The 17,408-nt window shown below is 45.0% G+C and overlaps 1 protein-coding gene and 2 long non-coding RNA genes across 30 annotated transcripts in view; 1 reads left to right on the top strand and 2 right to left on the bottom strand.

Annotated features, from left to right (window-relative positions):
* Positions 1-4,084: 4,084 nt before the first annotated feature.
* Positions 4,085-17,408, bottom strand: part of RPH3A (rabphilin 3A) — a 295,693-nt gene continuing 282,369 nt past the window's right edge. For 21 of the 28 annotated variants that reach the window (XM_081546351.1, XM_081546349.1, XM_081546330.1 and 18 more), the window contains 7 exons: positions 17,105-17,214; positions 12,270-12,396; positions 10,219-10,275; positions 9,351-9,505; positions 8,704-8,785; positions 7,273-7,369; positions 4,085-6,289 (listed from right to left, as the gene is read on the bottom strand). In XM_081546351.1, the coding sequence (XP_081402477.1) occupies positions 6,159-6,289; positions 7,273-7,369; positions 8,704-8,785; positions 9,351-9,505; positions 10,219-10,275; positions 12,270-12,396; positions 17,105-17,214 (759 nt within the window). In that variant the 3' untranslated portion in view covers positions 4,085-6,158. The remainder of the gene's footprint in view (positions 6,290-7,272; positions 7,370-8,703; positions 8,786-9,350; positions 9,506-10,218; positions 10,276-12,269; positions 12,397-17,104; positions 17,215-17,408) is intronic. The other 7 variants (XM_081546343.1, XM_081546359.1, XM_081546357.1 and 4 more) reach the window with 2 other exon arrangements.
* On the top strand, positions 10,813-12,817 carry LOC145527919 (uncharacterized). The gene is made up of 3 exons (XR_014069993.1): positions 10,813-11,574; positions 11,680-11,848; positions 12,614-12,817. It is a non-coding gene; the product is annotated as an uncharacterized LOC145527919 (long non-coding RNA).
* On the bottom strand, positions 13,197-15,877 carry LOC145527920 (uncharacterized). The gene is made up of 2 exons (XR_014069994.1): positions 14,648-15,877; positions 13,197-13,479 (listed from the first exon to the last, which is right to left on the bottom strand). It is a non-coding gene; the product is annotated as an uncharacterized LOC145527920 (long non-coding RNA).

The following is a 17,408-nucleotide window of genomic DNA, read 5'->3' as shown; positions in this document are numbered from 1 at the left end:
GACAGTGGCCCCCAACCTTTTTGGCACCAGAGACTGGTTTCTTGAAAGAAGAATATGAATTCTTGCAGAGGGTTCAGGCAGTAATGAAAGCGATGGGGAGCCCCAGTGAAGCTTTGCTTGCTTCCTGCTGTGTGGCTTGGTTGGGACCCCTGCCCTACAGCATTAGGCCTTTCTTCAGACTATTCTGAAAATGTTGCTTTTTTAACCCAGGTTAGTACCTCACCCAAGAGAAATCATAAGTAAAAACATTTTGGGAGATTTCCTTTGTCTTTTTTGGTTGCCTACCAAACTGTTTTATCGTCTATGATCTTTGCAGCACTACCTGCATATTTCAAAAAGAAAAATGCCAGGAAAAGAAAAGAGCATAAAGACCATCTAGGATCCCAAACCTCAAGAACTACATCTATAAACATTCTGATGTAGATCTTTTCAGGTATTTTTTTTCCCCTAGGTTAACGGGCAACTGTGTGTTTCTTTTTTCTAAATGATGTTGTCCTGTACTTTCCCCCCTTTTGATTAATAGACTTTATTTCCTAAAGAAGCTTCAGGTTTACAGAAAAATTGAATAAAAGTACAGAGTTCACTTATGTCCCCATCATTTCCCCTATTTTCGACTTTGGTGTGGTAAGATGAATTGATATTGATATGTGAAAGGTTGTTGCTGAACCTCAAAAGACGCTGGGATTCTTGGCCTCTGGAGAAGAATTCAGTTCGGGGCCAGGGACGAGGCTTGATCACTCAGAGCGTTTGTGCAATAAAGTTTTACTAAAGTATAAAAGAGATAGAGAAAGCTTCTGACATAGACATCAGAAGGGGGCAGAAAGAGTGCCCCCTTGCTAGTCTTTAGCCAGATATTATATAGCTAGCAGTCTGCTAACTGAAGAAAGGAAATGTCTCAAAACTCAGAGAATGGCACCAGGCCCGTCACCCACAACATGCATTTTGAGTTAACCTTGGCACCAGGTGAGTCATCCCGGCCATAAAACGATTGACTTGACTCTTGAAGAAAGGCAGATTTCCATACAAATATATAGTTTCATTAACATAGATTAGGAGAACAATGTATGAGTATAACATACTGGTTTGTCCAGTAGGTTCTGAGCCTTTAGGTGAACCAACTTGAAGACAGAGTCTGGGGTAAATGCATATAGTACATTAACATAGCTTAAGATAAACATTTCCATAAGAAACATGCATTGGTTAGCTCAAGGTTTGGGAAAAGTTAAGTTCAGGTGGAACCAGGTGTCATTATGGCAAAACAGGATTTTAAGAGAAACTTCTTTTCAAATTTGTATGTTATAGCCACGCATTCTGGGGAACAAACTCACTCAGAAGGACAATGCAGATAGTGGAGTGAAGTTTATTACACCGGCGGGCCCAAGGCAGAGTCTCCTCTTAGCCAAGGACCCCAACCGACTTTTGTGAAAACCTTATATACCTTAAGTGTACTGCTCAAGCCCACTTCCCCAAATTCCTTAAACCTAGCCTGGAAAGTGTTAAATGGAGATACAATCAGGTTACAGCCATGATTCATAATCAGAAGGGTCAGCTGGTTATACACTGTAGCCTATACCAATGGGTGCCATAAAGATTACAAAGGTGATTGACTACATAGGGGATTATTACCTTCTTTTTGGCGATGGGAAATCTGGGTATGGAATCTGGTGTTTTATCAGTCCAGGAGGCCAGTTCAGCTGTAGGTATGTTATCCCCATGGCTACCAGGCACATGGTCCAAAGCTCACTGAAAGTGCAAGATGGAGTTTCCTTCTTTTTCAAGATGGAGTCAGCTCAGCCTGTTCCTTTTCTCCCTCAGTATAGAGAAGGGGAAAAAATACAACACTAGTTTGCTTCCTCCTGCCGCTTAAGAGAGAGATGAAAAATGTCTGACACTTGCAGCCTATTTCCTCCGTTTGGAGACCCCTGGCCTTCCTGCCTGTTACCCTTTCATGTGTTGTTAGCAAACAAAGCTCAAAGTTTACTCTACGGTTCACTCTATGTTGTACATTTTATGACTTTGCCCAGATCATAATGTCTTGTCTACCCCAGTTATGAAATCACCCCAGAATGTCTTCACCTCTTGCTCCACCAACTTATCTCTGAGCTTAGATGTTTCTCCTCTTCTAACATATGCATTCAGTGCTAAAAGTTTTCCTCTAAGGGCTGCTTTCACTGCATCTCAAGATTTTAATTGGTTGTTTTTTTTCTTTTCCTCGAGTGCAAAATATTTTTTCCATCTCTCTTAGACTTTTGGACCCATGTGTTAGTTAATCTTCAAAGATGCTGGACTTCTCCAAGTATCTTTCTTTTCTTCATTTCTTGTTTAATTCTGTTGTGGTAGACAGCGTATCTTGTATGCTGTCTATTCTTCTGAATCTGTTAAGGTGCATTCTTTCTTGGTGAATGTCCCACGTGAGCTTGAGAAACATCTGTATTCGACTGTTGTTGGGTGAAGCGGTCTATAAGTGCCAATTAGCTCTTTCTGAATCACCCTTGTCTTAACCAGCTCATCATTAATTGACACTCTCCACTTCTTCTACGTAACATATTGACAAGACATTTGGAACCATAAAGGGGATGGGTATCCATCTATGTGTCACTCTATACATACATTTGGAATATATGTTTATCAGAGATTGTTTGCTCCCAAATGACTTTTGGGCAATCATACATATTGATGAAATATGTACTTTTGACAAAATATATGTAAACAAATCCTTGTTGTTGTTCAGTCACTAAGTCATGTCTGACTCTTTGCAACCCTAGGGACTGCAGCACGTCAGGCTTCCCTGTCCATCACCAACTCCTGGAGCTCGCTCAAACTCACGTCCGTTGAGTCAGTGATGCCATCTAACCATCTCATCCTCTGTCTTCCCCTTCTCCTCCTGCCCTCAATCTTTCTCAGCAGTAGGATCTAGTGGTGCGCCATGAGCACAGGAGAGAGTGGTAATTCGGGTCTCCTGCCATTCCCGAGAGAGCTCTGTGGTCCTATTGGGCACCTATCTCCACCTGGTGGCAGCTGACGGGATTAGAGGCAAAATGATGGACTTTTAGGGCAGAGGTTTGCAAAGTCATGATGGAGGTAGGAAGACCAAGCCATCAACCAGGAAATGTTTTCAAATATACCTCTAGTCCCCAGGGTGCAGCAGAATCTGAAGGGAGCAGAGAAGATAGCAGGGCAAACACGGTACTTGGAAAAAAAAAAAAATCTCTCCAGGTGATTCTAATATGCCAGCTTCTGTCCCCAACCTTGAGAACCACCCTTTTGGGGGTGAGAAAAGGAAACTGCCTCAAACTTGGCATGGAAGAGAAGTGTCCCTTGGATGGAACTGTCAGCTCCTTCTGAGAGGTAACCAACCTTCCTGATGAGTTGCTTAAGCACTTTTGGTGTAAGCTGAAAAATCTCACTTGTAGGGAGCTTCCGAATCCTTCTGAAAAGTTAGTTTACTTACTAGCTCACATTCACGACCATTGAGAATCTCAAGTGAGGTATCCTCTCTGAAAAGGCTCAGCACAGGATGTGCTAGAATCAAAGGAGGTGTTTGGTGAGTTGCCTTCTTGGATTGGTGTGTTAAGAGCAGTGCACAGGGGGTCCGCCAATCTAGCTCCTTTCCTAGCATTGCAGCCATGAAATGTGGGGTGTGCCATTCCCTTCTCCGAACCCTGGGTTATTCAGCTATCAGATAAGTGAGTTGACTGAACTAGACTCTGGCTCAACTCTATGGTCTCTTTCAGGCTTGACTATCTGATTCCACAACCACTAGGGGTTTTTCCCCAAGGCTGGGCTAGGCAGGAGAAGAGGAGGCTGTCCCCTTCTTATTGAGTGGACACCAGCAAAAAGCATTCTTCCAGGAGGGTGTGAGCTCAGCCAAGTTGGCTGGAGCCCACTTTTCCAAGATGAAATCCACCAGAAAGCACACTTCATGGGCTCAGGGACCACATCTGCCTTGTTCACTGTTATAACCCCAGTGGCTGCAACACAGTAGATGCTCGTTAAATACTGACTATCTGAGTAGGCATCATGCATGTTCGGCAGGAAGAGAAAGCTTCCAGAAACCAGAGAGGACAAACACCCAGGCCACTGGTTTTCCTGGATATTCCTACTTTATTTTTGGCTACATCATCACAAAGAAAGGCGATGGGTGGTTCTGCATGCACCAGAGGGCGTGTGTGTGTGTGTGTGTGTGTGTGTGTGTGTGTGTGTGTGTGTTCTAGGCAGGGAGGTGCTTACATCTGTCAGGGCGGGGGCACGCCTGGACCGAGGCACTGTGAGCTAGCTGCATGCTGAGTCCAGCGCCAATACCAGCGTTAGGCCTGGGCAACACAGCCAGCATGCTTTCTCCTAAGGGCAAACCGTGAGAAGGACGTGGGCTGAGAATGGGCACCAAGGGGGCCCCTGGGGAGAGAGAGGGTCAGCAGGGAAGATGGCACCCAGGAAGCAGCTGGCCATCGTGGAAAAGGCTAAGTGCCTGGCGTCAAGAAAATGGTTATTCAAGGCAAGAAATCGATGCCTTCTGATGACTTGTCAAGGGAGCTGGGGGTGGAAGGCCCTGAAATGGAAGGTTAACAGGTGTGCGTTTGGAGACAGTGCGAGTTTTAGCGTCCATCTGGCTACTTCTGTAGATAATGGTGGCATTTTGGAGAGAACAGGGTGATTTTCATGGAGGAAGACTTACTGGAAATTGGGGGGAAAAAATCAAACCTTTCTCGCAGGGCACTGGAGATAACCTGACCTCAAATCTTATAAAGCTTGGCCTCACTGCCTTTTCCTCCTTTAAAACAATTATTTTTTTTTAATTTTTAGAAAGACTGAACAATCCAGGATGGAATAAAAGCCTTTGGTGTCAGGATCTGTCACTTTCTAATGTTTTATGTGCACGATGGTGTTTTATTCTCCCAACACAATGAACAGGGTACAAGAGATAAAGAGACAGAGAGAGAGAGAGACCAGAGACAATTCTGAGTTAGAGGCAGGATACAAGAGAATCAGAGAAAGAGAGAGTGAAGGGAAGGGGTCATGTGTTCATTTAACTAAGAGCAAAGGAAGGAGAAAGGCTGGGGGCTGCTATGGAGAGGCCCCCTGGAAATCAGGGCTCTGGTTTGAACACCTTCTACGCCCACTTGGGGAGGCCAGGGGCTGAGAAAGGCCCTCTACGCGGAGCATCTACACAGCTTGCTGGATGCTGCCATGCACCCGGGGCAGTGCTAGCGAGCGGCCCAAGGTCCAAGTTCACCCGGCTCTGCCAAGAGGAGAAGTGGTTACAGAAGCAGGGACCTATGTGGTAGTTCAGGATTTTGCCGGTTTCTCAGCATTTGCTGGTCAGGCTGGTGAGAGGAGGCAAGGAGGTGAGCCTGTGTTAAGATACACTTTTTTGCTTTTGCTATTCTATCCCCTCAGAGAGGGGGAAAGAAGGGGCGAGAGGTGGGGGCAGAGAGAAGAGATAAGGGGGTGAGGAAGAAAGAGGTGAATGTGGCATCGGGCGAAAGGAAAGAGAAGTGGGAGAGGGGTGGTACAGAATGGGGGCTAGTTTCTGCTAGGAAGCAAATAGGGAACATCCTGAAAGACGGGGGCTACCCAGTCCCTTGGGGTATTCTGCATGGTCATTTCTTGATGCATCTAGAGCCGGGAAGTGTGTTCCTAGTCACCGGACAGTTTAAACACGGGAGTCTATTTGGTGGCAATTGAGTGTATGATGTGAAGAGGTGGGGGGGAGCTGGGATGCTCCATTTCTGTTCCAGTGCTCATCCTCATGACCTCTGCTGACAGCTGAGGGTATAGGTGGATGGATACTAGGTGTGTCCAAGGCCAGGAGGGTCTAAAAACAGTCCTAAATGATGAAAAGCCTCTGTAATTCACCTGGGCTGAGAGGTTATTAAATGAACAACCTCCTTGTGAAAACTCCCCATCCCTACAGCTCCATCCTGGAGGGATCAGAGACAGGCTGGATTCAGAGCCCACATCACAGCATTGCAGAGAGCAGAGGTTATTGGTGGCAATGTCCGCGGTGCAGGGGAGACCTCAAAGGCAGGCTCCAGGAGGGATGGGTGGGGGAGGTGTTGAGAAGAGAGATCAGAATGCAAGGGGTAGCTGGGGCAGGCTGGGGGCAAGAGTGAGGGAGCACAAGGTCAGGGCACGGAGCGGGGGACCTGGGTGCCATCCTAATCACTCGACACGTGGTTCTCGTTCTGTAGCTGGTGCCAGCGTTCGATCTTCTTGTCCTTGTTTTTCAGACACTCGTACCAGTGTTTTAAGCGCTCTCCCTTGGCTGAGATCCCCAGCTGGCAGCCTCCTGGAGGACAAGAGGGGAAGACAGGGGCAGGTGGTCAGAGTGGAGGGATGCACGGGAATCTCATCTGGACTCAAATGAGTCCCCCAGTTCTAGCTGGGGGAAAACCTGCCACCAAGCAGTGACCACCCCCCTCCTCAGCCACTTGGGATCCAATCTTTCTCCTGGAAGTTGTGGTTGCGATGTTATTATTACCACTGGTTTTCTTTGTCTACAGACTCCCCGCTTAAGAACCTGCGCTCCCTACTGTGGCATCAAGTCATAACTACACTATCTATTTTTCAAGACTTTATTTTTTTTTTAAGTCTTTATTGAATATGTTATAATATTGCTCCTGTTTTATGTTTCTGGCATGTGGGATCCTAGCTCCCTGAGCAGGGATCAAACCCAAATTCTCTGCATTGGGAGGTGAATCCAGAGAATTCTTAATCTCTGGACCACCAGCAAAGTCCTTAAAGACCTTTTTAAAATCACCCCTCTGCTCACTGAAATTCTCTCACTACTTCTGGGGAGTCATCATGCTTTTCCAAGGAGTCAGTTTCATCACCCTGCTCAATCCCGCCTGCACTTCTTTGCTCAAAGCTGTATCCATTGTCTGGAATTCCCTCCCTGCTCCACAGGTAATGATGGTGCTTCCTCATTATTTGGAGGGGGACTGGGAACAGTAGAACCTTCAGCCTGGACTTGCCAATAGACTATGGAGACTTCCTTTGCACCCTATTTTCTGCAGAGGCCACACACTCCTCTCTTCTGCAATTGTTTATTCCACTGGAGGTGATTTGTTCAGCAAATAACCAATCATGATCCAATCTTCCCAGCTTTGTAACTCAAACTGGACCCAAATGAGGACCCTGGGTCCCGACTTAGCATTTGGACAAAGTAATTGCCAGAGTAAAGCAGGGTCCTCAAACCTCTGCATCCCTGGGTAAGGCTCTCTTCTGGGAGGACAGAGGATAGCGTTTTGCCCGAGAGCTGGGAGCACTCACCGATGTAATCATTGGACTTGCCGATGTCATAGTCCCAGACTGAGATGTCCAGTGACTTTTTCGCCAGGTCACTGTGTTTGATGTCATAGAAAAATTCCTAAATGCAGCAGAGGAAGGCACGTGAGTGACAGGGTTCTCTGAGCCTTCAGCATCAGGAGTTAAGAGGCTGAGTCCCAGGGGTGCATGGACCAAGGGGAGGCCCTTGTATTGGTTATTTGGGATCAAGGGGGTCTTTACCCCAGGCCTGATAATCCCCTTTCAACAGACACTCTGTATAACAAAGTTTCTCTTCTCAATGACTCTGCTTGAAGTTGAGAAGACTGGTGGGGTTTTTCTAAGAAGGCTAATTCTGGTTACATTTCCTTGAAGGTAGATACACATGAACTCAGTCCTTCCATTCTGATAGCTTCTGAAGTGGTTTTCCTCCCTCTTCATCATTCAGAGATTAAAGGTAGTTGAGGTTTAGGTATTTATGTTTTCAGATAACCTGATTTTTCAATAACTCTTCTGCTCAATCATAAAATTCACTCATGTTCACTTTTATTATTTTTTTTAATTTTATTTATTTTTTTTCATGTTCACTTTTAAAACAAACATGGAAGCAACCCTGGCCCCCTGCAAAAACCCAAAATCAAACTTGTAATCTATCTGCCCAAGAATGACCATGGTCAACATTCCCCATGTGTGACCATATTGGTGTTATGTCTTAAAAAACCAATGTGAATATTAAATTGAATTTTATATCATATGAAATATTCAAATATTAAATTATAGAAATACAATATGAATATACTATACTGTGATTTCCTTTTTCCATTTTATAACAGATGGTAAAAACCAATTTTGCACGTTAGCAGTTTTTCTGCATCACCACTTTATTCTTTATTAATAACTTTTTTTTCTAAATCACCACTTTAATGGCTTCATCTACCAGCTTCATGGCTGTACCGTAACCTAGTGCCCAAGAGTTCAGGATTTAGGTCCCTGACAAGTCGCAGTGTGAATACAGAAGAAGGAACACCTTAAATGGGTATCTGGAGAGTGGCTTTAGCAGGACTGGATACATTGGATGGACCTGGGAATTGAGGGAGAGGGAGAGGGCAGTGCCAACGGGGTGGGTGGTAAGGGGGACAACTGTTTCTATTTATTTCCTCAAATATCAGTATTATACACAATTAGAGTTGGTAAAGATATTCTCTCTCCAATCACAGCATCTTTCCTTTGACATTCCAAATCTATAGACTTCTGTCTTAGGCTTGATTCCCTCCAGTGATGAGGAACTCATTCCTTCTTCTTTAGATAATTCAAGATTATCTATGAAAGAAAGCTTTTTCTTTTTAAATGTGCTTTACAACTTTCTAGCAGGGAATTTGTTCCACCTTCACATATAGGAACTATTACAGTGCATGACAAAAAATGGGGCAGCCATACCTCATTAAATTCAGGATTCAAGGTTTTCTTCTTAATTTGAGTCTTGTGTTTGGCTTTCTTTCCCATGTCTGGTTTCAGCCAGCTGAGAGGAGACGTAAGAGGCTATTATGAATGAAGTTTAATGAATAGGAATAGCCTCCTGATGACCCTAAATGGCCAACTAGTGTCAGAAGAATAATTAATGAACAGATCAGAAAGTGAATCAATGTTAATAATGCCCGGTGTGCATTAGAGCATTACCTGGTGCCAGACGTTACCTAAGCACCTTACGCACATTTAATCCTCAACAAACCCTAGATGGTACAGCCGCCCGTTTACATATAAGGAAACTGAGGGACCAGAGAAGTTGAAACATGTGCCTCCAGTCACGTAGTTGGCGACTCAAGCCAGCTGTTGCCTCTGGAGTCTGTGCTCTTAGCCAGGACTTTCTCTCAGTGGATCACTGAGAACCTGGATGATGGTGTCTGGGGCTTCACTACTGATTACCTCTTAAGCTGGGCATCTGTCTCACTGTGTGACCTTGGGCAGGTTCTTTGCCCTCTTTGGGCCTCAATGTAAAATGATCTTGGGGAAGCTCTCTGGTTCTCCCATTGCAAGGATCTAGGACCCTCTCTGGGGCCCATGGACAGTCCCCAGCATTGACTCACAGCTTGACGAATGGATCTGAGTAGCCATTGGCGTCCATGGCCGCCAGGTGCACACAGCGTATGATGCCCACAATGAGGCCTCCCTGCTGTGTGCTGTACATGAGAGACACCAGGATCTTGCCACGTTCCTCTGTGTCACCAATACGCTCCACCTGCTGCAGTAGGAGAAGAGGGTGTGTGGGTCTAGGAGGGACAGGGTCCAGGAACATGGATGGTGATCATTAAGAGACAGTCTGTGGAAAGTAGGAGGACTTGGGCCAGCACAAGAGCACCATGAACAGCAGACACTCCCCTCCAACCTCCAGGGAGGAGCAAATGTTGAAATCCAAGAGGCCCAGTCCTAGGCACATGGGGGCTGGTGGCTTTATTCTGACTTAGTCACAGACGAAGTCTGACTCTGATGATAAACTGAGCCTGACCCTGATCCCAGCCCAACTCTGAGCTCAGAACCCCCCATCCAACCAGTCTTCTCAAAAGTGTAGTGCCTGGGACCAAGGACATGGTTGTGAAGCCCAACTTGAGCCTCTGCCAGACACATAGCTTAAAGGACCTGCCCTACCTTCCCAAGGAGGGAGCGTGGCATGGCCCTAGTGCAGCAGAATTACTAGAAGAGCTTCTGCAAACAAGGCCAAGGAACATGAGGGTGTCTCCTGGGGGCAAGAGGATGGGGCTTCCCCCACCAGCTGTGAAGAGCATGCTCCTGGTCTCATGTTCTAATGCCCCGGGCAAGGGCACTTCTCATCATGAACCAACAGGTGGGTGGTTTGGGGAGAAAGAATGGGAAAAGGGCCAGGGAGGGAGAGAAGAGGGAGATGCCAAACCTCGACTGTGGCTTCAACTATATTTTCCCATTTTACTCAGCACTCACCTCCTCCTCATAGAGGGCCATGCCTCGGGCTGACCCGGTGGTTCCGGCACGCTTCATCTTGAGGAGGGAGATAGAAAAGATAGAAAAGAAAAATAGCACTGTCAATGGGGCTCATTGCCCTACTCAAGAAAGGCCAGAGACCCCTTCTCCCCTCCACTAGCATCCAGAGCCGTGAGGAGGGGTCCTCCAAGCTTCAGTAGCCCTCCAGCACTCCCCCTTTCAGCTAATGTATATATATATAAAACGCTAACCATTTGAGAGACCATGTTAATGCACAACAGCCTATGATGTAGATTGCATTAATGTCCCCATTTTACAGATGATGACACCAAGGGTCAGAGTGGTCAAACCACTTGCCCCAATCAGTAAGTGGCAGACTACCAGATCCACAAAACAGATAAGGTTTCATCTTCTCTGGCTGAAGTGGCACGGGGGTCTTGAGATATAGTCCACCAGATGCTTCTTCCCCTATGGCTCCTCTGGGGAACAGAATGTAAAAAGTGCTGGTTAAATCCAACCTCTCCCCTTTAGAGATGAGGAAACTGAGGTCCAGAGGAGAGGGCACAGTGTTTATGAGGTCACTGTCCTTGGTGGGACACATGAAGGGAGTCAATGGTGAGAGGGTGAAGAGCAAAGATCAGCAGGGTTCTGGGGCCAGTGCAGGCCTGTCCTGCCACCTCTGTGCCTCTGGGACTGGCTGTGTCCATCACAGCAAGATGGGCAGACCCAGGAGCTGAAGACCCAGATGGGGGCCTGGTCCTGTTCTGATCAACTGGACTCACTGAGTGAGGGGAGGGAGACGAAGCCTGAAGAGCCAGCTGTTACCAGCAAAGACCCAGAGGAAAGGCTTCCTCCCAGGCACATCTAGCGATTTATTGGAACCTGGCATCCGGTGTCAAGTTTTCCTTGTTGCTTTGTCTGTACTATAGAACATGGTGTGGCACGCATGAGAGTCCCTCCTGAGGCTGGCCATCTGGTGGGAGGATGCTGCAGGCAACTCCATGGGGGCACTGGCTCACTGCCCAGCGAGTAGGCACACTGGCCATTGCAGGAAAACTGGGCTATGGCTGGTGTCTGAGAGCAGAGTTACTGACTCGTGGTATATCTTAGCAACTCCCTCCTCTTTCTGGGCCCCAGGTGGCTCAGAGGTTAAAAAAAAAAAAACAAAACTGGGTAGGTTGGATTATCTCTAAAAATACAGATTGCTAGGTCTCACCCTTCCTCGCTAAGTCAAAATATCCAAGGAGATCTCCCACTAAATCTATTCTGTAAAGCTCTGGTTTTAAAATCTCCAGTTGATTCTGAGGTGCAACCCATCTGAACAGCCTCAGTGTGGTTCTCGTCCTTTCTCAAAAGGTGAGTATCACATCTCACAATAACTGTTGTAATGCTTTACATGTACTCTCAAATCAACCCTTAAAAGACCCTATGAGGTTGGTACCGTATTTTCCCATTTTACAGATAAGAAAACTGAAGCACAGGGGGGTTAAGTCAAGTGATTCAAGTTCTACTTAAGTGGCAGAAACTGGGACTCAAACCCAGTCTGGCTCCAGAGCCTATGCTCTTAAGCGCTATGCTATCCTGCCTTCTGTGTGTATCTGCGATGCTTTATGAACTTCTTGACTGACAGGTGGGTAAGACAGCATTATTTTCTATAATAACAACAGTTAATTTATGAGTGTCCATTATGTGCAAGGTTGTTTTAGTTATGTCTTTCACACAACCCTCCTACGAGGCAGGTGCTGTTGCAATGCCCATTTTATAGACAAGAAAAACTGAGGCCCAGAATAGTTCAGACCCTTGGCGAAGGCCAGGGGGCAGGGACATGGCAGGGCTTTGAACTCAGGCAGACCACCCTGCCACACTACACTGCCCTTCAGAAGTGATGCTAACCAGGGTTGGAAGAAGGCATAGCCAGGAGGCAACCCTGATGTTCGGAGCTGAAATCTTTACCCTCCTCCCCAAAGCTGCTGCAGCCCCTCTCCTGTCTGGCACCCGACAGATCTATCTCATCTTATCCCTCATTGAATGCTCAGGGCATAGGCACTCACTGGTATCACCCGCTCCAGACAGATATTGAAGTTTTTCCTCTGATTGGGCTTCAGTTTCTTCAGGGAGAATCTGGTCTCACCAATAAACTCATTATGGCCAAATTTGTCCTCATCACAGACAGAGATCCTGTGGTCAATAAAAAGGATGGGGAGGAAAAAAAAGAGTATATATTGAGCACCTACTGTGTACCAAGAGCTGTGACTGATGATGGTAGGGAATATATAATGTGCACAGGAATAATACAATCTCCTATTTATTGAACACTAGGCCAGGTATTTTTAATTTCTTCTTGATCGCAGTATAACTTAACAAGCAGTAACATGCACAAAACTTAAATTTTTAGCTTGCTGGATTTTTGAATATGCATACACCCATGTAACCACCACTCAGAAAGATCAAGATGTAGAACATTCCAGCTCCCAGAAGACCCTCATGATTCCTCCTAGTCACTAACTTCCTCAAAGATAACCATCTTGTACCCTTGGCAAGATTCAGTATCTTGTTTTTGACCTGCATATAAATAAAATCAGATGTATAGATTCTTTTATATTTGGCTTCTTTGTTCAACATTATGTCTGTGAGATTCATCCATGTCTATAGTAATTTGTCCTTGTTTTGGTTGTATAGTATTCCATCATGTAAATATACTCTAATAATGTTGCTACATATGGGCATTTGGTTTTGAGCTATTTCTAGTTGTTATTAATGAAGCTGCAAGGAAATATTTACATTCATGTCTTTTTGTATGCACATGGGTGTGTTTCTATTGGGTATTCCTGAGCCAAGCTTCTCCTGAAGTTAAACACACAAATTTAACCTCAGTAGAAATGTCTAAACAGTTTTCCAAAGTGATTTCTCCAATTATATTCCTACCAGTAGTTTATGCAGGTCCTGGTTGTTCTTCATTCTAATTTTGATTTTGTCAGTTTTAACTTTTACATTTCTTAGTAGACCATAGTATTTATCTCCTTGTAGTATTAATTTACATTTCCCCAATGAGTAACGAAGCTCAGCCCCCTTTTCATCTGCTTTATGGCCATTTCAGCAGCATGTTTTGCAAAGTTAGGCTAGGACCTCTTCTCATTTAATTCTTTCTCTTCTCCCAAACCTGTGAGTTTCCTACTTTGGAGAGGAAACTGGGGCCCAGAAAGGTTGAATAATTTTTCCCTAGTAAGGGGCAGAGATGGCAACTCATTCCAGTATTCTTGCCTGGAAAATCCCAGGGATGGAAGAGTCTGGCAGGCTACAGTCCATGGGGTCGCAAAGAGTCAGACACAACTGAGCAACTAAATACCACACAAGGGGCAGAACCAGAATTTGAAGCTCCTGAATCCCAGAACACTGTATTGTCTTTTGCTATTCATTCTGTACAGCATTAAGTATGCTAGAGACACAAAAATGGCTGGTCATGAGAAAGGTACTTCAGGAGGCCCAAAGGACCAGTTGAGGCATGATAATTCTTCCTGACATACTAAGAGGAAGGAAGGAATTTCCCCCTCACCAAGGCATGGGAGGCAGATAGGAACTAACAGCACCTTGCTTCTTGGCCATCAACATTTGTTGAATGAGTATACTCCAATAAAAAAATAAAATTGCTGAACAAGGTTCATAGTTCTACAGGGTCAGAACACCCTCCTTCTGAGCCCATGTGTACACACCATTCGGCCAGTAGGGGTGTGAACAACACCATCCTTTCTACAGGACAATGTGTCTCCAAAGACTTAGGAATAGTCATCATATTTGACCTAGCAATGTCACTTGTAGGAATTTACCTTGAAGACGTAAGTGCAAAAATATGTAACTAAAGATCCTTCCTATAGTTTTGTTTGTAATTGTGAAAAAGCAGAAATAACATAAGTATTCTGTAATGGGGAGACATCTTAAGAAAATTATGAAATAATCCTGGAAACATTAACAGTACACATTGAAAATAATGTTGTAATTACTCACCAAGGAAATGCAAAAACCACAATGTGACACCCCTACACACTCACCAGAATGGCCAAAATGGAAAAGTGTTGATGAGGACGTGGCTGGAACTCCCAGACATTGCTTGTTGGAGTGTAAAAACAGTTTTTGCTAAAACAGTTTTGGAAAACTGGCAGTTTCTACTAGAGCTGCTGCTGCTGCTGCTGCTGCTGCTAAGTCGCTTCAGTCGTGTCCGACTCTGTGCGACCCCATAGATGGCAGCCCACCGGGCTCCGCCGTCCCTGGGATTCTCCAGGCAAGAATACGGGAGTGGGTTGCCATTTCCTTCTCCAGTGCATGAAAGGGAAAAGTAAAAGTGAAGTCGCTCAGTAGTGTCTGACTCTTAGCGACCCCATGGACTGCAGCCTACCAGGCTTCTCCGTCCATGGGAGTTTCCAGGCAAGAGTACTGGAGTGGGGTGCCATTGCCTTCTCCGCTACTAGAGCTAAACATATACATATACTGCGGTTCAGTCATTACACTCCCAGGTGTATATACGACAGAAATGCATGCAAGAAACAGCTACTACAATGTTCCCAGCAGCACTATTTGTAATAGCCCCAAACAGAAAATCAACCAAATGCCCATTAACAGTAGAATGAATAAATGAAACCATGTTATATCCACACAATGGAATACTAAACAGCAATGAGAAAGAACAACTTACAACTACACACAACTCGGGTGACTATCACAAATAGACTATTGAATGAAAGAAGATAGACATAAAAGAATGATGTGGTTTGATTTAATTGTATCAAGTACAGAACTAGACTAAGTTAGCATGTCCTGTTAGCAATGAGGGTGGTGAACCCCCTGCGGGGAAAGGTCCTTACTGAAAGGGGGCACCAGGGGAGGGCTTCCGTGGTCCAGGGCTGTTCTGTTTTCTTAACTCAGGGTGTTCACTTTGTGAAAATTCATCTATCTGTACACTTTTCCCATGTGCACTTTTCTCAATGGATGTTACACTGCTATAAAAATGTGTGCTTAAGATAATTTTGTAGCTGACAGGAATGTACTTGGAACAGCCCCTTTGAAGAGCAGTTTGTATGTCTTGTAAAATTAAAAAGACCCACACCCCATATCCTGTGATCCAGAAAATATTCCTCCTTGATTTCTAGCCTAAGGAAATACTCATATGAACACAAGGAAGCATGAAGGATGCTCACTGAAAATTTGTTGATAATAGAGAAAAGCTGGAAGCTGTCTAAATGTCTGTCCACAGGGAACTGGATAAATAAACTAGTAAACAATCACATAAAATTTTAAGATATGCCAAACAATACCATATACTGTTTATAGACACATAATTATGCAGCTGAAGCATAGGATATGCTTGGGAATGATACCCATAGAATTCAGAATAGTGGTTAGCCCTGGGGAAGGAAGAAGAAAAGGGGTGGGGAATGGAGTATACAAGAGGAGCTTCAACTTGCATCAGTAGCGCTTAATTCTTTACAAAAAAAGAGCAGAAGCAAATACAACAAAATATTAAGGTTTTTGAAAGACAGAGTATTGCACTCATGGGTATTTGGTTTTTTTAATACTCTGTAAAAGTGTTACTCGCTCCGTCACGTCCGACGCTTTGCAACCCCATGGACTATAGCCCGCCAGGCTCCTCTGTCCATGGAATTCTCCAGGTAAGAATACTGGAGTGGGTGGCATTCCCTCCTCCAGGGGATCTTCCCAACTCAGAGATCAAACCCAGGTCTCCCGCATTGCAGGTGGATTCTTTACCATCTGAACCACCAGGGAAGCCTGTATATATATTCATGATATTTAATAAAAAGCGTTTAAAAATATGTAATAAATCTATGCCGTGGCATACTCCGAAGCAGTTAAAAATGTAGGTAGATCTAATGTGTAAAATAAATAGCTAGTGGGAAGCTGCTGTCCAGCACAGGGAACTCAGCTTGGTGCTCTGTGATGACCTAGAGGGCTGGGATGGTAGAGTGGGAGGGAGACTCAAGCTGATTCACCAACACAACACTGCAAAGCAAACATACTCTAATTAAAAAGTAAAACAAACATCCTGAAAAAAATTAGGTGGATCTAAATGTCTTCTCATGGCCACAACGCTAAGATATATTGTTAAGGAAAAAGGCAAGTTCCAGATATATTCGACAAGATATTTCTTGTACTGTAAATGACGGTGTCTGTATATTTATGTACACTATATGTATGTATATGGGGCTTCCCAAGTGGTGCTAGGTAAAGAACCCATCTGCCAATGCAGGAGACTAAACCACCACCACCATGTATGTATATAATGAATATACACACACTCACAGAAGGAGAAGAGACCCCCAGGCTGGGGAAGCGACGAACATTTAAAGGCAGCTTTATTTTCTCAGTAATTCTTCACGAGAAGAATATACTCATTTATTGTGTGCTAAGTCGCTTCAGTCATGTCCAACTCTGTGCAGCCCCATGGACTGCAGCCTGCCAGGCTCCTCTGTCCATGGGATTTTCCAGGCAAGAATACTAGAGTGGGTTGCCATGCCCTCCTCATTAATGCATTTTAATACATTACAGAAGAATATGAAATGGCATCAGTATGTTGTTAAGTGAAGCTGGCTGATTACTCAATAGGATGGTCCATTCTTATAAACATTTAAAAAAAACTTTGTTTTAAAAAACTACTTTTGCACACACACACACAAATACACACGCTAAACCGAGATGTCTAGACATCAAGATGTTAACAGTTTCACTTATCTGTACTTTCAAAAATGTCTACCTGAAATAGATAACATCTTTTAGAAGTAAAACTACCCTGAGATGTTTTAAGGCATAGCTCGTGGGGACTGTGCGTGCTTGTCTGCCCAGCCTTGGCCCTGTCTCTGCCCTCCCACCCAGCAGGCACCTGAGGGTCTTCCTTTGCATGTCGTCGTCTGTGATGCCATGGTAGACCAGAGTTTCGTTCCAGATGGGGTTTCTGGTGTTCCGCAGGGTTTTTGTACGAAGCTTGTTGGACTAGAACCCAGAGAGATGGACAGACAGACACCTGCCTCAGTGGGGAGCCAGCCCTGCAGCCACAACCCTTGGGTGTGGCTGGGTGACTTAGGAGTCCACTCCCCTTAGGAGTGTCCACGGGCTCTGTTCTCCCAAGTGCATGTTCTCGGGGGAGTCGGGGTCAGGCTCTAGGGTGCATCACCAACACTGGACAG

Source organism: Giraffa tippelskirchi, chromosome 11, assembly GCF_054371585.1.
Source record: "Giraffa tippelskirchi isolate mGirTip1 chromosome 11, T2T-mGirTip1v1.2.pri, whole genome shotgun sequence".
NCBI lineage: Eukaryota > Metazoa > Chordata > Mammalia > Artiodactyla > Giraffidae > Giraffa > Giraffa tippelskirchi.
Note: the sequence above shows the minus strand (reverse complement) of the source record. Positions and strands in the feature narration are given on the sequence as shown.